General features: G+C 44.9%; 1 protein-coding gene across 1 annotated transcript in view; it reads right to left on the bottom strand.

Moving 5' to 3' along the window:
* LOC121870411 (pleckstrin homology-like domain family B member 1) overlaps positions 1-24,131 on the bottom strand; it is a gene marked incomplete in the record, with an annotated part of 288,548 nt that overhangs the window by 145,210 nt on the left and 119,207 nt on the right. Inside the window, 2 exon segments of the mRNA XM_042372249.1 lie at positions 21,396-21,941; positions 22,888-23,007. Coding sequence (XP_042228183.1) covers positions 21,396-21,941; positions 22,888-23,007 — 666 coding nt within the window.

Genomic DNA, 24,131 nt, shown 5'->3' with positions numbered 1-24,131 from the left:
ATAGACTAGCGATTAAGAACACCCAACCACGGCGGCGAGGGACAAGCTCCCACGAGTGACCATACGGGGGGAGGGGTGGCGAGGGGGGAGGGGTGGCGAGGAGGAAAGGAAGGAGCATGAAGCACTGGTGGGAGAGTGGGAAGGATTGTGGAGGTCGGGATGGCGAGGAATGGAAAAGGAAGGAGCATGAAGCAGAGAGTGGGAAGGATTGTGGAGGTCGGGAATGGAATACGAATAGAAGATGTGGAAGGGAGGGAAAGAAGGAATGGAAGGTGTGGGAAGGAGGGAAAGATAGAATGGAAGGTGTGGGAAGGAGGGAAAGATGGAATGGAAGGTGTGGGAGGGAGGGAAAGATGGAATGGAAGGTGTGGGAGGGATTGTGGAGGACGTGGGGTGGGAAGGAGCTACTTGGCAGGACAATACACAGTTGCTGCCTCAAGGCCAAGGACCTGCCGACCGCCACCATTGAGTGACCAACCTGCACGTCCTCCACATCAATACTCCTCAGCGCGTGATCATGTAGCCACGGGGGAAACACACACACACACACACACACACACACACACACACACACACACACACACACACACACACACACCTCCTTGATGGCTGAAGGTGTCTGATTTCTCAAACGTTCGTAAATCAAACTTTTCCTAAACCAGAGACAAGAATCCCTCCAAATGACTCATCTCTTAAAGGACTAATTCGGAGGTTGAATGTTTAGCCTGATACTGGGTGGTTTTTATCGAGTCGTCTACATGTGCACAGGAGACGCTTACGTGTCATGGATCTGCCCCCTTCAAAAAATGAGTGTCATGCAATCTTTTGAATCTGTAAGACGATCTCTCACGTATGCGTGCACAGACATTAACTAAGACACGAAAATAGTGACCTTAACACCCAAGACACACTAGGTGGCTATAGTAACTGTATCCATTATGGTATCCTCAGTTAAGAAAAGAAATAAACATTGGAATAGTGTGAGAATCAGAGCCTTGGGGAACAGGACAGGCAGTGAGGAGCACAGGGGAGAACACCTGTGGCGTGAGAAAATGTCAACGAGAGTGAAAGTGAGACACGAGAAAGCGACAAGGCCATGATGACTGAATGACACACAAAACACAATTACCCCTGTTTAACTACCAACATATTTAGGAAGATAATTAAGACAAAATATCAGTGGAAATCCAGATTGAGATATAGAGCACACGTCATTGATTTCCACGGTGCAACAGTATAAGAAATAAATGAGACTTAACACTGATATGAAGGAAATGTTTATAAAAAATGCTGCCAAGGTGAGCTGTCACGCCGGGAAGATGACAACACGGAGAGCGTTACAGTAGCGCGCGATATTACACGACACATGAAGGTTACTGTTGCCTCGCACACGGAAGACCTTTTATATGGGTAAAATACACATCAGGTATAACGCAAAACGACGAAGGAGAGCATGTCAGCGTATAAGGTCAGTGGCAAGGCATGACGGTAACCATCGTGTGTGTGGTACCAGGAGGAACCTTGTATGTCCGCTAACACGATAATAACAACAGTTTCTCCCAACCCATGCACTGCCAGGCCACGCTCCACCACCACATTGACACACCCCAACCATGTCATGCTGACGACACACTCTCTACTACACGGTCAACTTCCTCACAGTATTCAGAATATTTATTATGAAATATCAGTAAATGTATACTTATTATAGTATAATACACAACTGGTGATCTTACTCTACAGCTCAACCTACATGAAAATATATGTAAATTCATAATTCAGTCTCATATCAAAAAGACCTCCAAAGATTACCCAACTTAAATAGCCTCAAAAGTTAACCAAAAACAAAACAAAGGTAAAAAATTTCCCAGAGGTAGGTAACCGATGTAGGATACACAACCTTTGTACAGTACAAACTTTTTTAATCATAATATATCACCAATACTACATGATACTGGCAATAAATTAAATATCCTGTTTATGAGATCAACATCTCGGGTAAAAAAATATCCGGGAGATTATCACTACAGGTCGAAGGTGAGACGCCTATATGATAACTTAATAGACCCTTCCAATGTTTATGTTTTGATTGGCGCGAGGCTGCACATGCGCACTAGCTGGTGAGCATCAACTGTACCACGAAAGTAAGTTGCGTTTGGTTTGATCTTCCTTTTCTTGCGGGCATCATAATTGTGTTGTTGCTGTCATTTTCCTCACTTAGAAATGCACGAAGCTTATACAAGTAGCCGACCGTGTAAGGTACGGTCCACATACCAAAGAAAGGAAAGTCGCCATTCTTGGTCCATATACGGCGAAACAACCACATCCAGTACCAGCCCAATACTACTCCCATACCAGTGCATTTTACCATCACTACTACATAACAACCATTCTACCAAACAACGTCTCGTACCTAGTTGTAATTTATAATCAGGTAGGCGAATACGAGTTAAATAATTCTGTTTATTAATAAAAGATACGAGCCCACATAACATTATTTACCTTAAACTACTGGGATGGAGTCGTATGGTGGTAGAGATGATTTAGTAAGTATAAGTCTCCTGCTTCCTAATAGTAACCTGTACCTAAATACTAGATACCATATGATAGCTATACAGTATACTGTTTGGTGTGTGATAGTGTTTGGTAGAGATATGGAGGGAACCAATCTGTCCTCTTTCCCACACCACCCCACCATCTCCACCACCGCGTGAGAACTGAAAACAGGTTGTGCGGTTGACAGTATCCCCACGAGGCCCTCACCACCACTACACCCCAGTACCCCTAACCTAACCTGAGTATCCCATCCACATTAATCTCAGAGCCATAATGTGAACACCTTGAAAATCAATCACAAGACGTTCTAATTCTATATATCAGGAGAAAAAAAATTACAGTAATATTAGTCTTTTCAGTCATCTCGCTATATTAAGAGAGTTTTATTAAGTGGCTCTCGAGTGTGTTGTTGCAGGAAGAGGCAGTGTAAGGATGCAATTTTTATTCGTCAATGTTTACGGTGGCATTTCTGTTGATCTAATTGGATACAGTATATGGCTGTGGTGAGGTGCGCCTTGACACGTGTTTACTCTTTCATACTGATACAGAATTATGGTAAAACTGGTGATTACAGTAGTTCAGGAAGGTGAGGGCTTTTGGGGGGTAATAGGTGAAGGCTTTTGGGGGTAATTGGTGCGGACTTTTGGAGGGTAATTGGTGAAGGCTTTTGGGGGTAATTGGCTTTTGGGGGTAATTGCAGGCTTTAAGAGGGTTATTGGTGAGGGCTTTTGGGGGTAATTGCATGGCTTTTGGGGGGTAATTAAGAGGGCTTGGGGGTACTGGTGAGGGCTTTGGGGGTAATTATGAGGGCTTTTGAGGGCACTGGTGAGGGCTTAAACAAGCACAGAGGGCTTTGGGGGGCACTGGTAAGGGCCAAAGTAATTGGTGGAGGGCTTGGGGGCACTGCGAGGCTTTGGGGGGTAATCAAGAGGCTTTGGGGGTGGCAATTGGTGAGGCTTGGGGGCAATTGGTGAGGCTTTAAGAGGGTTGACAGAGGGCTTTGGGCAATTGGTATGGCATGGGGGGCACTTGGTGAGGGCTTTGGGGGTAATTGGTGAGGGCTTTGGGGGCACTGGTGAAGGCTTTAAGGGGCAATTGCAGGGCTTTGGGAGCAATTGCGAGGGCTTTTTGGGGTAATTGGTGAGGGCTTTAAGGGGTTATTAAGAAGGCTTTAAGGGGGCAATTAAGAGGGCTTTACAAGCTATTGGTGAAGGCTTTAAGGGGGTAATTGTGAGGGCTTTGGGGGCAATTGGTGACAAGCTTGGGGGCACCAGAAGGCTTTGGAGGGCAATGGTGCGGGCTTGGGGCAATTGGTGAGGGCTTTAAGGGGGTTATTGTAGGGCTTTTGGGGTAATTGGTAAGGGCTTTGGGGGTACCTGTGAGGGCTTTGGGGGTAATTGGTGAGGGCTTTAAGAGGGTTATTATGAGGGCTTTGGGGGGTAATTGGTAAGGGCTTTGGGGTAATTGGTGAGGGCTTTTGGGGGGTAATTGTGAGGGCTTTGGGGGTACTGGTGAGGCTTTTGAGGGGTAATTGGTGAGGGCTTACAAGGTTGGTGAAGGCTTTAAGGTAATCAGAGGCTTTGGGGGTAATTGCAGGGCTTTCAGAGCAATCAGAGGGCTTTGAGGCAATTGGTGAGGGCTTACAAGTTATTGGTGAGGGCTTTTGGGGGGTATAACTGTTAAGGGTTTTGAGATATATACAAGAATTTTTTAGGGAAATTTCTAAATTGCAATTAATGTCAAATTGGGGCGATCCAACACGCTAATGTCTCTCTCACGGGAAGACTGGCTGCTTATTTAGGTCACAGCAGACGTCAAACCGAACAACACCCGCAGTAGAAATTTTACCGACACAAACCTCATTAAACAGATCAATACTAACCAGAAATTTTATACATGTTTCCTGAATTTATATTTTCTTCCTTCACGACTCGCCAGCTGCCAATCGACGTGCATTCGATTCAATTCAGGACTGCACAGTTCATTGGTCTTTTCCACCTCATCCATTTTTTATCTTTGTCTCTAACTTAAATCTGTCGACTGCCCTTATTGTTTACAACCTATAGATTAACAACTAGTAGGAATTATATAAAAAAAACTAAAAAAAAGCGATGATAAATAAGTTGTGATGAGATAACAGCTACAGTAGAGAAGCCTAACGCACCCACCCTATGATTGTTGACCCGCACGTAACGTCGTAATGGTCAATGACAATTCAGGCTTATTTTTTAATAACTTCCTCCTTCCTCCCCCCCCCCCTTTCTTTTTCTTACTAGAGACTGAGATGTTAGAATGGGTCAGCAGTCTGTTAAATCGTCTCCACGTAATACATTTCACGTAACAAAAACAGACGGACGACTACGGAGGTTGATAGTTAATGAGAGTGGCGGAGAGGAAGTGTGTGTGTGTGTGTGTGTGTGTGTGTGTGTGTGTGTGTGTGTGTGTGTGTGTGTGTGTGTGTTCAATTTAGGTTTCTCCGCCAATCTAGAAGTACTACCACACTCCAATTACTCCACTTTGGTCTACCTAATCATCCACCGTGGAGAATTAGTTACGGTATAAAGTTCTAAAAACATTCGAGATAGTTTTGTAACAGCAAGGGGACGTGATTCGGATTCTTGAAACAGAGAGAGAGAGAGGTAAGTCACATCCCACTGGCAACAAGGAGCATCTTCCGGCAGTCATCTCCACAGAGCACACCTGGCCGGATGCTGAGCCACTTCCCACTCTCACGCCCCACCCACCAGCACCACCACCCACCTGCACCACCCTCCAGATATGACCCCCTGACCCTAAGTAACTGCAGTGTGACGTCAGATCTTAAGTAACTGTGTTATGACCCCAGATCTTAAGTAACTGTATTATGACCCCTGATCCGAAGTAACTGTAGTGTGACCCCAGATCTTAAGTAACTGTATTATGACCCCCTGACCCTAAGTAACTGTAGTGTGGCCCCAGATCTTAATCAGATCTAAGTAACTATAGTGTAACACCAGATCTTAAGTAACTGTAGTGTGACCCCAGATCTTAAGTAACTGCATTATGACCCTGACCCTAAGTAACTGTAGGAGACCCTGATCCTAAGTAACTGTAGTATAACACCAGATTCAAGTAACTGTATAACACCAGATCTTAAGTAATCAGTAGTGTAATGCCAGATCTCAAGTAACTGTAGTATGACACCAGATCTTTAAGTAACTATAAAGGGTAACACCAGATCTTAAGTAACTGTAGTATGACACCAGATCTTAAGTAACTATAGTGTAACACCAGTTCTACAACTATAGTGTAACGCCAGATCTCAAGTAACTGTAGTATGACCCCAGATATTAAGTAACTGTATTATGACTCCCTGACCCTAAGTAACTGTAGTGAGACCCTGATCCGGCAATCAGTAGTATAACACCAGATCTAAGTAACTGTAGTGTGACCCCAGATCTTAAGTAACTGTATTATGACCCCAGATCTTAAGTAACTATAGTGTAACACCAGATCTTAAGTAACTGTAGTATGACACCAGATCTTAAGTAACTATAGTGTAACACCAGTTCTTAAGTAACTATAGTGTAACGCCAGATCTCAAGTAACTGTAGTATGACCCCAGATATTAAGTAACTGCAGTGTCACCCATTAAGTAACTGTAGTGTGACTCCAGATATTAAGTAACTGTAGTGTCACCCCTTAAGTAACTGTAGTGTGATCCCTTAAGTAACTGTAGTGTGATCCCAGATCTTCAGTAACTGTAGTGTGAACTTTGACCCCTGTGCACGGTTTCTCAGCCAGGGGAAGACAACGCTAATGCTACAAAGCTTTACTGCGCCTTAACCACTAAACGTCTTTAAGCTCGTATTCTAGATTATTAAATAGACTTACTCACGGATCACCTGATACTTCTCCACCCCATCCTATTTTCGCCTAAAGATTAACCTAATCTATCCACACACTAACCTATCCAATCTAATCTATCCTAACACTAATCTAATCTATCCTAACACTAACCTAACCTAATCCAACCTAATCTAATCTTTCCTAACCTAACCTATCTCATCCTAACTTAACCTATCCTAACCCCCAAATAGTGTTATAAGGTATTTCATCTTTAGGTGAAATACACTGGGGTGGACATTCTTTTCCCTACTCATCAACAAATAAAGAACGATACATCTGGGATATATTTTGTTTTCCTTACTACACTGACACTCTACCCTTACTATATATACTTAGCAGCGTCTCATAACTCCTATTACCAGATAACAGTTCAACATGGGGACCTCTGAGTGGCGGGATCCTGGTAACAAGAGAGGTGTTTATAAATAGTGCCATGTATCGAGACGCTCAAAAGACACGACCATCCTCACCTGTCAATACATGTAAACATTTAACCCCATCCTGTGATCGCTGACTCCCACGTATAAACATTATAATCTGTTAAAATTCATCTAATGTATATAAATTTATCTAAACATTAAAAAACACAGGAAGATTTATACCAGTCGTCTAAACATATAAATATCAACGATTATGTCAACATTTACCCCTTTGCTTAAACACTTGACCAGGTACAGTAGAAATCACGTGTTATTTTGACACCGTGAATGTGTGCTCTCTCTCTCTCTCTCTCTCTCTCTCGCATGCACGCACACACGCACGCACGCGCACGCGCACACGCACACACACACACACACACACACACACACACACACACACACACACACTCTCTCTCTCTAAAACGTTATTGTATCACTTTCAGATTCAGATTCGCCCCCACACGAGGTCAGGTTCTCACAGGTTAACTCCCCCTCCCCTCCCTCTCACTGGACCTGTGAGAACCCATCTTGTTAACTTGCTTAAGCTATGATATAAATATGGCGGCGAAAATTGCATCGAAATTACAGTGAAACTTTTACTGGGAGATGTATTGTTGGTTAACACAAGGATACACACTGACACGAGGGGAAAACGACGCCAGCTTCACCCCACCACGCTGCCCTGACAGAGACAGGAAATGAGAGGGCGGGATATTGATTGGCTAGAACCAGCGTCACGACCCAATCACCAACCATCCACTGGGGTGAACGGGATTATATGTCAGGCTCTCACCTGTGAGCGTTTGTGGTGCCGAGTTCTGTGATGATAAGACGGCGGTGCGTCCAAAGGGGAGCTCATAAGCCGCCCCGACATCTGTGATCACTAATGGCTCCGTGTTCTTAGCTCTGACGTGATGGCGGCACCTTTAAAATGAGCGTGAGTGTAGGCATGCAACACTGGCCCAGGTGGGAAGGCGCTGCAACATCATAATAACATAGGTGAAGGGGCAGGACGACCTCACCGCTCGCACCAACACAGGTAATAACTCCTCCCCGCCCGCCAACCTCGTTTACGAGGACAAATCACATTGAAATGTTAATTCTGTGAGGAAATTATCTTCAACCAAGTCGTGCCTTAAACAGAAGACCCATTAGTCGAAGTCCTCCTTTTACACGAGACTCGCCTCTGACTTGATGACCTCTACACAAGCACCCCTTAACCCACCCCCTTCAAGTTAGTCTCTCAAGACGTAATCCAATTTAGGAAAGGTGACCTTTAATTTAAGTCCTCCGACAAGGACCACTCGGATACCCATTACATTATAATGATCTTTCTTAAAACAATTTGCACCAAACAAAGTCCCTTTTAGTGACTGCTCCTGAAGACAAAGCGCTGTTACTTTATGTTTGAGGTTGTGACTGGCAGCAATTGTAACTACCAATTAGGGTTGGATTGGGAGCGACAACATTGATGGCAGGGCATCGCTCCCTCTTTGTGATATTAAAGAGGAAGTGCGGCAGGATCCCCACACAGCGTAACGGCAGCACCAACACCCGGACGACTCGAGGTCACAGGTCAGACCCAGGCAGTGGCAGGAGTGAGGTCACGCTTAACAGCAGCTGAGAGAGAACTTTGTGTCGGTGTCACCAGAAAGTTGTAAAAATACTGATTACCAGCCGTACAGCCTGCCTCTTATCTAACTTGCCTGCCCCCCTAAGGAGCGAGCCCTCCCCGGTGCTACGACCACAGAGGCCATGAGTGTGGTGAGGGAGGTGTGGAGTGTGGCACCCAACACGCTGCAGGCAATGGTGAAAGTCCTTCCCCGAGGCCCACTCTTAGTCAACACCAGCCTGGCCTCCCCGTGTCTATATAACCCCCAACAGTACTGACTCTCTAGATGCGCCATTGTCTTTCAGCGTGTGGCTTATACCGCCATCCCCACGACCTTACTGCCAGATCAATATTTCCCTCTTCCTTATTGTCTGGTCTCTCCTTGACTACAACTGATCTTTCCATGGTCCCGGGACAAGGCAGAGAGTTTTGTCCCATTTTTGTGAAAGGTAAATAGTCTATTACACTCTGATTCGATATTCATTATGCATCTAAATCTTTCTAAACACACACACAGTCCTTTATATTACCAAGAAACTATAAACGCATGTTGTTACCGACCAGTCTCTCCTCCCTACCTGACCGCAGCTCTCATCTGTACAGTATGCGACTATCCCCTTCTATTTAAAAAGTGGCTGACCTGAGCAAGTCTTTGTGGTCCCAACAAGCCAGTGTTCTCACCTGCGTTAAGGACAACACGACAGAGGTTGACAGTATCTCACCTTGCGGCTCGAATACTTGAGCAGTTTCCTTCTCAGTCTTCCCTCTTGCAGGAGTCCCACCATGGGGGTAACTATGAAGTCCCACATCGCTACCAGGCACCGAAGCACTCCCAGGGTGCCAACTGTTAATACGAGTGCGTCACAACGGGTGTTGCAAATTCAGGGAAGTGACGCAACAGAGTCCTGGATATTCTCCACCAAGGTTAGCTTAGTGGCTTCTCAAGTTGCTCAACAAACACAAACTAAATTTAATTATAAATCAGATGACACAGTGTGTATGTGAGGGACCACAACAACACTGGTTACATGGACGTCAAAGCCACAAGAGACCACCAGCACTGTAACAATACTGGAACAGAGGCGTCACAACAGCAGCACGACACACACACACACACACTGGAACCAGAAAGACGTAGCAGCAGTACGAGGTAGCGACTACGTCTTCACCGGAAGGGTTCCAGCACTGTACTGAGGGAGCGGCACTCATTGTTCCAGACCCCAGCCTCCACCAGTGTCAGCGTGACGTCACTGTCGTCATGTGGCGGTAAGTCATGATCACCGCTCCTGCCGTTCACCAAACTGACAATAATTAGTATATAACTGCAGACCTCACACACAGACTGACCACGGACACATTAACCACGGCAAGTCATTATCAGTCAGCGGTTCCTGGTCTCTGATTCTTCAATATACCAAGTTGTTTTTCCATAACGGGAGATGTAATAACACATCCAGTTGTCTTGCATGAACTGTGGCAAAAAATTCGCTATCTAACTGACGCCGAAATTCCCCAAGAAACAGTCCAAGAACTTTGTGTCTGAATTTTCATTTTTTTTCCTTGACCTCAGAAACGAGAGCACACTTTAGTAATGTTAAGAGTTATGGTGCAATATCTACGCAATTCTGGATGATTCTATTTTTGGTTCGCGCTTCAATGTGCCTCAATGTGCCCATTAAGATGCATTCTCCAATCTCTGGTTTGGCGGTTATGATTCAAGGCATGAACGTGTAAGAATTCGCATCCTGGAATGTAGACTGCATCACTATAACATTCTCAAAGACATCGTCACAACTCTCACAGTTTTCCTACTGTAAGCTGGACATCGAGGGTGGTTGAAACAGCGAGAGTTTGTATATACCAGTGTAACCACAAGTCCTACAATACCAAATTATCAACATACAATACGCGTTATGACCACCCCGCGATCCAAGCATTTCTGCCGTTGGCTTTTTTAGAAGAATTATAATCTTGTTACATAACTTTACATCATAAGGGTAAAGGCTAATATGAATGTTGAGGTATGTACTGTAAATGCCACGGTCTGGAAATTTGTATTTTAGAGTATTTATGTGATTACTCCAGGACGTCCACTGTATACAAAGTCAGGTGCAAAGATTAGGACACGCGAGTCACAACAACGGTGGGATGAGTCACCCCCGCGCCTGACTCACACAATATATAACAAAAACGTGGGACAAGGACGCAGAAAACGCAGCTCAAGGTTTATAACTTCATACCGACCTCACCACACAAAAATGGAAAGCATTTCCAAGCGCTTGATTTTGTTGAGCAAACATCTTTATGATCGCTGATATACAGTAACTATAAACGCTGGGTTGACAAAATTTTCTCTTTCAATATGAGGACTTTTCTTCATTCCCCGACTGTACATTTAGTTGTCAAAAAAAAAATTCTTCCGGATTTTTATTTTAAGAACATAAAATTCTAAATAGACAAATGTAAAAAAATTTTTTGAAATAAATTTATATTTATAATTAAAACAATTAACAATTACCAGGATTTTTTCCACGACCCTACGTCAAAATCTTCGATATTTTTGTGTCCAGGATGATGTGACAACAATATACAATAATGAGGTGTCTTGAAACATTTTTCCCGGACTTGTAACTGTACTTTTATTTTTCAGTCAATAAAATGCAACAATGAAAACGTACTTTTATCTGTATCCGCACCTGAACCATTGTTTTTCCAGCTATGTATTCTTTTTTATTATTAGTATTATCACGGGGAATAGCCCACCCGGGCACAGGTCATCGACCCAAACAGGGTCTAGGGAGCGAAAAAATAGAAGTAAAAAGAAATTAAAAATAGAAAAGAATTTTTTTTATTAATCTACACCACGGAGATGCCAGAAAACCAGCTTTTTAAAGTGAGATAGATTGTATGAGTATGGAAACACAGAAGAAGGCAGAACATTCCACAGTTTGGCTGTGTGAGAAGGATGTACTATTACGGGTTATTCTAGTGTGGCCGACAGCCACAGAGAAATGGTGGGCACCGCGGGCAAGACGTGTGTTACGAGCCCACGGCCTTGCCGGCGGTACACAGGATGTCAAATCCAACGAACATTGCCCGTTAAAGTGCCTGTAAAAGAGAGAGAGTGAAGCAGCATTGTGGCGAAGAGAAGGGAAGAAAGATTATCAACTAAAGGAGGAGTTAATAAGACGAAAAGCCTTTGATTCCACCCTATCTAACAGTTGGACAGAAGAAGAGCCACCCCAGATATGAGAGCAGTACTCCAAGTTAAGACGAATGAATCTCTTCTAAACTTGAAGCAAGTGCTCAGGAGTGAAGTAGCTAAGGCATCTGTACAGCATTACCAGCTTTCGGGAGGCAGCTTTAGCAATGTTGTTGATGTGTGGCTTCCATGACATATTAGAGGAAATGGTGAGGCCTAGCATATCTGTTTTAGAACTTGGCAGAATGATTGCGTCCTAAAATGTGATTGGTGGGAGATCATCTAATTTGGAAAGTGTAATTGGTAAATACTGAGTTTTATTACTATTGAATTTAACCAAGGTTCTACCTCCCCATTTGGAGATGCTGCACAGATCCACTTTGACAGATGAAATGATATCATCCTTAGAAACAGACCTACCTGTAGTTTGAGAATTAGGAAGGGAAAAATGTTAAGAACAGTAAAGAGTAGAATCATCAGAGTAAGAATGGATAGAATTAGTCGTAGTGTGAAGTAAATAGTTGATAAAATGAAGGAAAAGAATAAGTGAAATAACAGAACCCTGTGGAACACCACTATTGGTAGAGAAAGAGCGAGAGATCGATCCCTCGACAACAACTGCCATGGATCGATTCTCAAGGAAGCTTGAAATTAGAGAACAAAGTGGGGGAGAGAAACCATACGAGGAAAGTTTACAAAGCAAAGATTTGTGCTATACCCGTCAAATGCTTTGGAGATGTCGAGGGCCACGACGAAAGTTTCCCCTCTACTTTTATATATACCTTATCAGTATTATTCCTGAACTAAAAACAAAACGAAAGAAAATACTGTACACCAACCATGATTTCAAATAACCGTCAACGCGACATTTAACGAGAAAACTTGCATTTAAAAATACTAATCAATACGGTAAACAGTAGTCAGCGTGAATCAAGATGTGTGTGTGTATCCTCCCTCTCTCTTATGCCATCATTAATTGCATACAAACACTAAAAGACATATATTACACACACCCGCGCACACAAACCACCCAAACGTTCACAAACTATACGCACATACACAAACCACCCCACCCACACAAGCACGGTCAATCGTATACACAACCAAACCACCCCACCCACACAAGCACGGTCAATCGTATACACACACAAACCACCCCACCCACACAAGCACGGTCAATCGTATACACACACAAACCACCCCACCCACACAAGCACGGTCAATCGTATACACACACAAACCACCCCACCCACACACGCACGGTCAATCGTACTCTTGGGAAGGATGCATTTGTTTACACAGGGCAGTTGGCGGGCAAACCGAGGTACAGGGTTCCCTCCAACAGACACCGCCAACACCTATATCAACATGATCCGCCTTATCACATTGACATTCAAGAGTACATTCTTAAATATTATTCGAATAAATTTCTACGTCGTACACAAATCTTTTCTCTCTCTCTCTCTCTCTCTCTCTCTCTCTCTCTCTCTCTCTCTCTCTCTACATAATCATTGTAATAGCTCTCTGTCTATAGCCGTCTCAGTAATAAAGGTAAGCAAAAATTGACAAATCCCCTTTTTAAAACAAGGTTATGCAAACAAATTACAAAATCCGAATAACTTTTAAAATCTTTACTCGTTCAAATGTTCGTGATTTGACATATTGAAACTGAATAAACATGAAGCGTACTGTTGTTATTGTCGACCCTCTTTGTGACGTAATCATCTGAGGGACACGGGTGGAATATGACGTCATCACTTGAGGGACACGGGTGGATTGTGACGTCATACCCGCCATCATGAGAGACCTCCACTCTCCAACTTGCGCTGGGAGTTATTACGTAATGTTCTATTGGGTAAAGCTTTCAATAGATCAAGTGATGGGAGATGATTTATGGAGGATGAGAGATGAGGGGAAGGGATACACTAACCTTCAGTGTTGTGGTTTAAATGGGGAAGATAATGGGATGTGAAAAAAATGGGGGTTTTATTACGAAGGTTGTACTTGTATATTGATAAGTAGGTACTATGGGAGTGTAGGATGGGCGAGTGAAGGATTGATGAGTGTAGGATGGGTGAGTGAAGGACTGATGAATGTAGGATGGGTGAGTGTAGGATGGGTGAGTGTAGGGTGGGTGAGTGAAGGATTGATGAGTGTAGGATGGGCGAGTGAAGGATTGATGAATGGGTGGTGGAAGATGTGATGGTGAAGGGATTGATGAATGTAGGAGTGAAGGATTGATGGTATGGGATGGGTGAGTGGAGTTGATGAAGATGGGTGAGTGAGGATGAGTGTAGGATGGGTGGTGAAGGATTGATGAGATGTAGGATGGGTGAGTGAAGGATTGGAATGTAGGATTGATTGGAGTGAAGGGAGGTGTGGGATTGGAGGTAGTAGGGATGAGTGTAGGATTGTGAGTGTAGGATGGGCAGTGAAGGATTGAGAGAGTGTGGAGGATGGAGTGAAGTGAAGGATAGGATGGGAGTGAAGGATGAGTGGTGGCAGGATGGGTGAGTGAGGAGTTGATGAATGTAGGATGGGCGAGTGGAGATGAAGGGATGGGTGAGTGTAGGATGGGCGGTGGAAGGGATGAGTGTGGGATGGGTGAGGGAGTGTGGAGGGATTGATGAATGTGGGATGGGTGTAGGATGTGATGGTGAGTGAAGGATTGATGAGTATAGGATGGGCGGAGTGAAGGATGAGGATGAGAGTGTAGGATGGGAGTGGAGGATTGATGGGTGTAGGATGGGCGAGTGGAGGAGATGAGTGTGGGATGGGTGAGTGTAGGATGGGCGGTGAAGGATTGATGAGTGTAGAGATGGGGTGTGTAGGATGGGCGAGTGAAGGTTGAGTGTAGGTAGATGTAGGATTGAGTAGGATGTGGGATGGGTGATGGGTGGTGAAGGATGGGATGAGGAGTGTAGGATGGGCGAGTGAAGGTTAATGAGTGTGGGATGGGTGAAGGTGGAAGTGTAGGATGGGCGAGTGTGAAGGCTGATGGGTGTAGGATGGGCGAGTGAAGGATTTGATGTAGGATGGGCGAGTAGGATGGAGTTTAGGAGTGGAAGGATTAATGAGGTAGGATGGGGTGTAGGATGGGCGAGTGAAGGTTAATGGAGTTGTATGGAGTGGGTGGGAGTGAAGGATTGATGAGTGTAGGATGGGCGAGTGAAGGATTAATGAGTGTGGGATGGGTGAGTGTGGATGGGCGAGTGAAGGATTGATGAATGTAGGATGGGTGAGGTGTGGGATGGGCGAAAGATGAAGGATTGATGATGTAGGGATGGGCGGTGTGGAGGAGTGATTATGTGGGTGGTGAGGTAGGATGGGGAGTGGTGTGGGAGGTGTGATGGGCGGTGGAGAGGAGGATAAGGGTGTAGGATGGGCGAGTGAAGGATTGATGGAGTATAGGGATGGGGCAGGTGAAGATTGATGAGTGTAGTGATGAAGGTGGAGTGTAGGATGGGGAGTGTGAGGAGGATGGTGAGATGGGTTTGGTGTAGGATGTAGTGATGTGGGATGGGCGGTGAAGAGGATTGGATGGGTGGTGTGGGATGGGGTGAGAATGGGCGTGGAAGGTTGATGATGTAGGATGGGTGGTGAGGATGAAGGTTGATGAGGTGGGGAGTGAGGGATGCGAAGGATTGAGATGAGTGTAGGGTGAATGAGTGTAGGATTGATGTGGGCGAGTGGATTGATGTTTGTAGGATGGGCGAGTGAAGGATTGATGAGTATGGGATGGGCAGAGTGTTGATGGGTGTAGGATGGGCGAGTGGAGGGTAGGATGGGAGAGTGGGATGGGTGTGAATTAATGAGTGTAGGATGGGCGAGAAGGATTGATGAGTGTAGGATGGGTGAGGTGTGATGGGAGTGAAGAGTTGATGAGGTGGAGAAGTGTAGAGTGATAATGGGCGGAGTGAAGGATTGATGAGTGTAGGATGGGCGATGATTGATGAGTATAGATGGGGAGTGTAGGATTGATGAGTGAAGGATGAGTGTAGGATGGGGGAGTGAAGGATTGAGGGGTGTAGGGATGGGCGGTGAAGGATTGATGAGTGTGATGGGTGGTGAAGTTAATGATGTGGGATAGTGGAAGGATTGATGAGTGTAGGATGGGTGGATGGGATTGATGAGTAGGATGGGGTGGTGAAGGTTAGTGGAGTGTAGGTTGATTGGAGTGTAGGATGGGACTGTGAGTAGGATGGGCGAGTGAAGGATTGATGAGTGTAGGATGGGCGGTGGGTTGATGGTGTGGGATGGGAGTGAAGGATGATGGGTGGGATGGCGGGATTGATGAAGGATTAATGAGTGGAGGATGGCGGTGGGAGGATGTGAAGGATGGAGTAGAGTGAGTGGGACTGAGTGAAGGAGAGTGTGATGGGCGATGGGCGAAGGATTGATGGAGTGTAGGATGGGCTGGGTATAGGATGGTGAGTGATGAGTTGATGCTGAGTGGGGATTGATGGGTGATGGGTTGATGATGGTAGAGGATGGGGAGTGAAGATGGATTAAGTAAGATGGGTGGAGTGGGTGTAGGATGGGTGAGGAAGTTGGATGTAGGATGGGTGAGTGGGGATGGGCGTAGGGATGAGTGTAGGATGGGTGATGAGGGATGTGTAGGATGGGGCCAGTGTGGGAAGAGGTAGGATAATGAATGAGTGTAGGATGGGGAGTGAAGGGAGTGTAATGTAGGTGTAGGATGGGCAGTGAAGGATTGATGGAGTGTAGGATGGGTGAGTGAGGCGAGTGGGTGAAGTTTTGGAGTATGGGGAGTGGGATGAGTGGGATTGATGTGTAGGATGGGTGGTGTGAATGGATGGGGTGTGGTGGATGGGGAGGTGAGGATGGGTGGGTGTGGGAGATGGGTGGGTGTAAGATGGGTGGGTTGGGTGTGGGTGGGTGGATTGGGTGTAGGATGGGTGAGTGTGATGGTGGGAGATGGTGGGTGTAAGATGGGTGGGTTGGTGGGTGGGGGTGTAGGATGGGTGGGTGTGGGATGGGTGGGTGTAGGATGGGTGGATGGGTGGGTGTGAGATGGGTGGGTGGATGGGTGTGGTGGTGGTGTGGGATGGTGGTGGATGGGTGGGTGTAAGATGGGTGGGTGGGTGGGTGTAGGATGGTGAGTGTAGGATGGGTGGTAAGATGGGTGAGTGTAGGATGGGTGGGTGGGTGGGTGTAGGATGGGTGGAGGTGGGGAGGGTGGGTGTGGTGGTGGGTGGGTGTGTGTAGGATGGGTGGGTGGGTGGGAGTGGATGTTGGTGGGTGTAGGATGGGTGGGTGTGTAGGAGTGGGTGGGTGGGTGGGTGTGGGATGGGTTGGTGGGTGGAGGGTGGTGTAGGATGGGTGTAGGATGGTGGGTGGGTGAGTAGGATGGGTGGGTGGCTGGTGTAGGTGGGTGGGTGAGTGTAGGATGGGTGGGTGGGTGGGTGTATAGGATAGGTGGGTGTACGATGGGTGAGTTATTCGAAAAGTTTAATATGTCGTCATAACGCATTATTGTAAAATAATTCTTCTCAAACCTCAATTTTCGCCTACGTCAGCCACAGATATATTCACTGCTCTTGTCATCACCGGAACTCATTATGTATCTACCTTTGTTTACCTTGACACCTGGTTTTCTTTTGATGTGTTATTTTGCCGCCAGGGTTCGTATCCATAATGTCTCAGGTGTTTTTTCTTTCTTTCCTGTCAATCAACAACTGGCGACGTTAGATATGGACACTTTAAGTCACAACATAAAAATGGTAGAGAAAATTGCACTAATATTATGCTGTACCTCTACCATAAAATATGATCGGATTTATCAGTTACGGGTAAAGTTATACAGAAAAGAATGTGTGAGACCCCTGCTAACCCAGACCTTTGCTTACACTGACGTGAGGGAGGAGGCATGTGGCTGCGTGTTGACATGGGTGTTGGTTCACATCCCTGGCGGGTTATGGCCTATAAATATAACGGGGGAACCTCAGGTCTTGACACTGATGTCTTACAAACCCTGAGTTAAAAAAAAAGTCCCACAATATTCTACATATTATTTCTTTTTATAAGAAATACTATGATTATAGTTAACAGTACAAATGAATAACAATTTAACAAACACTGACTTGCGTGAATTTTAAAATAATTAATAGGAGAAAAAATAGATCTGTGCCACATACACTTCTGTAAAGAGAGAAAAGTGGAGGAGAGGAGTTAGGGGGGATAGGGAGGACAAAGGAGGTATGTAGTATGTACTGATCATGTGGTAAAAAACTCATCTGTCACGGTCACTGCTTAGTTGATTGATTGATATATTTACCCTAGATAGCTCTTATCACCCATGGCAAACAACCCCTCAGAGGGGAGCCAGACTGAGGGGTCGTAGATAAGAGTGGGCAATTTTGACAGTAGTGAAGCGACTAATGTTCCTTTCCTTTCTGTGTGTACAGTACGTGACACAAACTAGGAGCACTGTAGTGTTCCTGCTTACAATCTTTGTGCCTGTACCCTAACCTGTATTTGTTCCCTGTACCTGTATTTGTACCTACACTACTATTTCTGAATACGATGAAATTCCTAGGGGTGTGGGCTAGCATCTGGTGCGTAAAGGCTGTGAGGCCGTTTAAAGACGGTCGCCGCCAGAGCTCCCAACCCCTCGAGGTTTGTTTACAGTGTGGGTGAGGCGGCTATCACCTCCCGGGTCCTGATGACAGTCATAGGGGGAGGGTGGTGATGTATACTGTGTTGGGTGGTGATGTATACTGTGTTGGGTGGTGATGGTATACTGTGTTGGGTGGTGATGGTATACTGTGTTGGGTGGTGATGTATACTGTGTTGGGCGGTGATGGTATACTGTGTTGGGTGGTGATGTATACTGTGTTGGGTGGTGATGTATACTGTGTTGGGTGGTGATGTATACTGTGTTTAGGTGGTGATGCATACTGTGTTGGGTGGTGATGTATAGTGTGTTGGGTGGTGACTGTGTTGGTGGTGATGCATACTGTGTTGGGTGCATGCATACTGTGTTGGGTGGGTGATGCATACTGTGTTGGTGGTGATGCATACCGTGCTACCGTTGCGGTGATGGTGATACTGTGCTGTGATGCGTATACTGTGCTGTGGTGATGCATACTGTTGGGTGGTGATGAACTGTGCTGGGTGGTGATGTATATGTATACTGTGCTGGGGTGATGCATACTGTGTTGGGTGGTGATGATGTATACTGTGTTGGGTGGTGATGCATACTGTGTTGGGTGGTGATGTATGTGCATACTGTGCTGGGGTGGTGATGTATACTGTGCTGGGTGGTGATGCATACTGGGTGGTGATGCATACTGTGGGTGGTGATGTATACTGTGTTGGGTGTTGGGTGGTGATGTATACTGTGTTGGGTGGTGTTGGGTGGGTGATGCATCGTGTTGGGGTGGTGATGGTATACTGTGTTGGGTGGTGATGCATACTGTGTTGGGTGTATACTAAAGGTGATGCATACTGTGTTGCGGTGATGTATACCGTACTGTGTGATGGGTTGGTGATGATACCGTATACTGTGTTGGGTGGTGATGGCATACTGTGTTGCGTGTGATGTGCGGTGACGATGTGTTGGGTGGTTGGGTGGTGATGCATACTGTGTTGGGGTGATGTATACTGTGTTGGGTGGTGATGGCACGTTGGGTGGTGATGTATACTGTGTTGGGTGTGATGTGCTGGGTGGTGATGCTGTGTTGGGTGGTGATGCATACTGTGTTGGTGGTGACGTATACTGTGTTGGGTGGTGACTGTGACGGTGTGCTGGGTGGGTAGATGCTGTATACTGTGTTGGGTGGTGATGATACTGTTGGGTGGTGACGATACTGTGTTGGGTGGTGATGTATACTGTGTTGGGTGGCACGACTGTGTTGCACTGTGTTGCGGTGATGTATACCGTGTTGGGTGGTGATGCATACTGTGCTGGGTGGTGATGTATACCGTTGCGGTGACGATACTGTGTTGCGTGATGTGACACTGGTGCTGGGTGGTGACGGTGGTGACGTGCACGATGTACGATACTGTGTTGCGGTGATGGCTACGTGTTGGGTGGTGATATAAATGTGCGGTGATGCGTGTGATGTACTGTTGTGGTGATATACTGTGTGTTGGGTGGTGATGCATACTGTGCACAGTTGCGTGGGTGATGTATAATACTGTGTTGCGTGGTGATGGTATACTGTGTTGGGTGGTGATGCTGTGTTGCAGGATGTATACTGTGTTGCGGTGTGTATATGATGCACCGTGTTGGGTGGTGATGTATACCAAAGTTGCGGTTGGGTGGCAGATGATGTATACTGTGTGCTGGGTGGTGATGTATACTGCTGGGTGGTGATGATACTGTGTTGGGGGTGATGTACATTTAAAGGTGGTGATGTATACTGTGTTGTGGTGATGTATACTGTTGCGGTGATGCATACTGTGTTGGGTGGTGATGATGCACGCGTGTGGTGATATCAGGTGGGTGATGTGCATACTGTGTTGGGTGGTGATGTATACCGTGTTGGGTGGTATGCTGCTGGGTGATGGTATGGTGCTGCGGTGATGCATACTGTGTTGGGTGGTGATGTATACTGTGTTGGGTGGTGATGGTATACTGTGTTGGGTGGTGTGTATAATTATATGGCGATTGTGTTGGTGGTGATGGTATACTGATGGTTGTGTTGTGGTGATGCATACTGTGTTGGGTGGTGACACTGTGTTGGGTGGTGATGTATACTGTGTTGGGTGGTGATGTATACTGTGTTGGGTGGTGATGGTATACTGTGTTGGGTGGTGGTGTATATTGTGTTGGGTGGTGATGTATACTGTGTTGTGTGGTGATGCATACTGTGTTGTGGTTGGGTGTATACTGTGTTGCAGTGGTGATGTATACTGTGTTGTGGTGGGATGTATACTGTGTTGTGGTGGTGATGTATACAGTGAAGGGATTGTAAGTGTAGCTGCTGCTCCACTTTGAATTAAAGCCGCCGATGTTATATAGGTAATGATCAACAACCGTCAGTTATTGGAATGCTGAGAAAAAATTTTGAGCAGGTTGAATATTATGTTAGTTTAGGGATGGGTGGAAAGATATCTGATGGCGAGTTTAATATGTAGTGAGTGAAGTGTGAAAAGTGAGGGTGGGTCCCATAAGCCTGGCAACCCATTATGGGCAGAGTGAATACAAGACTAAACCAGTGGTACAAAAGGAGTGTGGGGCCAGCAATACACTCCACCACCTTCTATTTCCCCATCTGTATAATTAGATACGTATTCTATTTGTGGATTGACTGGGGTGCCCCTAATCAATGGCTGGACATGTACTTGAATCAGTGACCATTTTGTCAGAAGAGTGCTACAATCACGTGGCTGTCAAATGAAGTGTAGGAGTTGGGGCTTTTACTGTGTAGGGGTAGTGAAGTATACTGCATACAGGGTTGTGATGTATATTGTGTAAAGGTGAAGCATAGTGTATAGTAGTGAATTATACTGAGTAAGGGTGATGCAGTAAACTGTGTTGGGGTGAACTATACCATGAAGGGCTGGGAAGATATACTCTATAAGAATGAGGAGATATACTGTAAAGATCTGATGATCTTTACTATGTAGTTATGATGAAGTATACCAGGCAGGAATGGTGAGGAATACAGTAATGTGTTGTTGACAGTGAGGCTATACACATGTGCTACTATAACATATACTATCCAGCAACAAATAATCTTCTCCTTACCTGCTGTTTTCTAAGTTCGCTGTGTCTGAGGTCCTCAAGTGAACAGCGTGTAGGTGTCCTGAGGCCCTCCCTGCTGATCCCAATACCTGCCAGCCCCATTCCAGGCGTCCATGAACCTGTCATTGAGGTCGACCCCACACCCGACCCACTGGACGGTGTTCGCCGATGACCAGACAGACGGGATAAGGGTGTGGGAGGCAGGGTTGTGGCTGGTAGCGTTGATGTGTGGGTGGTCAGTGAAGGGGAAACAGTTGCTGTTGGTGGTACAGAAGCTGAAGGTGTTGACGGAACTGACAGTGGAGGTGGCAAGTCGTTGGAGAAGGCAGTGGGTGTATGAGGAGCATGATTCAAGGGGGCATGGTTAGTGCTAGCTGAGACTGGTGGGGGTGGCAGAGACCGATACATGATGTTGTGGACGGAAGTCATCCCAGACGATGACATCACTGTGGACACACCACCAAAGCCAGTAGAGCAAGAGGCTCCTGAGCTCCCAGGACTCCAGCGAGTGGAAGTGACAGGAACACGAGGAGCCAGCGGGGGTGGAGGCTGTCAATACCAAACAAATTATTTAAATAAGAAGGATCATTTAATTCTCACCAGCATGGACAATGCTTGCTAACAAGACATATCATAACAAGGAACATTCTGATGGTATACAGGGTATCTGAATACTCTCCCCACCAACTACACAGAGTACACTAATTTTCCAAAAAAGTCAACTGGAGTATGAAATAACTGAAGCAAATATGTTTTAATGTGAATGGTGCATATTCCATTATACAGTACAGTATTTATGACCTATTTCCAAAAATATATGTATTTCCAATCAGTCTAGGTGCTTCAGCAGACTTCCCATTAGAAAGACTGCTGAGAACTTGTGAAGTTCAACCTTACCAGTTAAATCACCAGGTAAAACCTAGTACTGCAGTTTACTATTACAGTATATATGGAGGATATTTCCAAGAAGCCTAACAAGGGGTAAAATGACAAAAACATGAAACCATATTCATACGTGCCAGTACAGGAAGAAGACATGTGTCACTTGTGTTAGAGTATATCAGTACTGTAAGTGTTGGAAGATCTTGACCATGGGGAAATTATGCTGACATAATTTTTAAGAGAAGATTATCAAACACATTGTTACAAACAGAAGAGATGAAGCATATGGTGGGAACATCATGGAAAAAAACACGTCATTAAAGACAGATGGAGCCATAGTAATTCTGAACACTTGGACATAATTCAAAAGCTTTGGGTCTGTAGGTGGGTTTTTCACTTAAATGAAATGAATCAGCAGTAAAATAGAAAAATATATAAGATGTAAAATGTCATTACAGTGAGATGTAAACTTAAACTGTTTACTGTAATGTTGCAAAAGAAAGATCAGATTCAGGTGGAATAAGAAACAAAAATATTCATAAAGTTGGATTTCTAGAAAAACTTATTTTTTCTTAGGCCTCATAATGTATATCTTACTTCAGCACTCACTCACCAAGTCATTCTTGGTGTAGATGTATTCTCCAAAGTAGCGAGGTCTGGTCCTCCCAGCAGTGCCATTGAGAGGAGGTGAGGTGGAGTAGGGCCTCAGTGATGCTTCCGACCGTGGAGGAACCTGTCAAAGAAAATTCCATTTGGTTTCACTAAATTGGAAACAATAGTTCAGGTACATATTGTACAGGAGTACATAAAAGGTACTGAGATTTCAAGATGCAAATAGTTCACAGATTCACCCATGATCAATGTACATTATTATGTTACATCAATGTGTATAAAAAGTCATCATCATTATCATTTTAAGGCCATTTTCCACACGGTTGCCTGATGGCAACTCTCCATGCTGCACGATCTTTTGCAGTCTCTCTTGTCAGTTCATAAATTCTAAAGTCATTTCATCCAAACTCTCCCCATGTAAACCACATATCAATATATTTTACTGATACCAAATTTATATAACAAACATTTGTCACACTTTTCTTTAACTATGCAATATTAGAATATTTTAAATTTTCAAGTCTCATAAACTAAGCTTATGATAGTGGTAATCTAACATATCAAGAAAAACTTGTACTAAAACTCACAAAAGTGACCTCCATGAAAAGAAAGAGAGAGAGAGAGAGAGAGATGTTACAGTCAAGCAAGCAACTATTTTATTTTAATTCCCTAACTGTGTCTATGTAAGTAAGGAACAGATCACTGATCTGCACAGGTAAGGTAAATAAACCATGCGTGGGTAAGGAACATAGCATTCAATTGGATCATATAAAAAGTATTAAACTGATAAAGAAAAAGGTGTTCAACTGGGTATGGAAAGAGCCAATATACTGGGTATGAAAAAGGCACAAATCTAAAGAGTCTTATCTGAAGCTTATCAATGACTCTTCACTCCACCAGGGAGCTCACCTGAGTGGGTGGCCATGACCATCCCAATATGCCACCTTTTCCCCCTTATTCCCCTAACTTCCTCCACTTTCTCTCCTTAACATACTGTTCCATCTTTTCCTACCTACCAAAATGTAGGCAGTGTCTCTACATGTTCTATCTGCTATATTGTCCTTAAACTCCCTCTGTACAACCTTATTCACCTGTATCCTTCTCACATGACCACACTGTCTTAGAAATCCCCTCTTCATCCATTCCACTAACCCACACTGATTAATGCAATGGCAAACTCGCCAAAACCAAGTTTTGAGAAAATGAGGTTTAAAGTTTGCACATATTCAAAACATCACAGAACCT

Source organism: Homarus americanus, unplaced genomic scaffold, assembly GCF_018991925.1.
Source record: "Homarus americanus isolate GMGI-L3 unplaced genomic scaffold, GMGI_Hamer_2.0 scaffold40856, whole genome shotgun sequence".
NCBI lineage: Eukaryota > Metazoa > Arthropoda > Malacostraca > Decapoda > Nephropidae > Homarus > Homarus americanus.
Note: the sequence above shows the minus strand (reverse complement) of the source record. Positions and strands in the feature narration are given on the sequence as shown.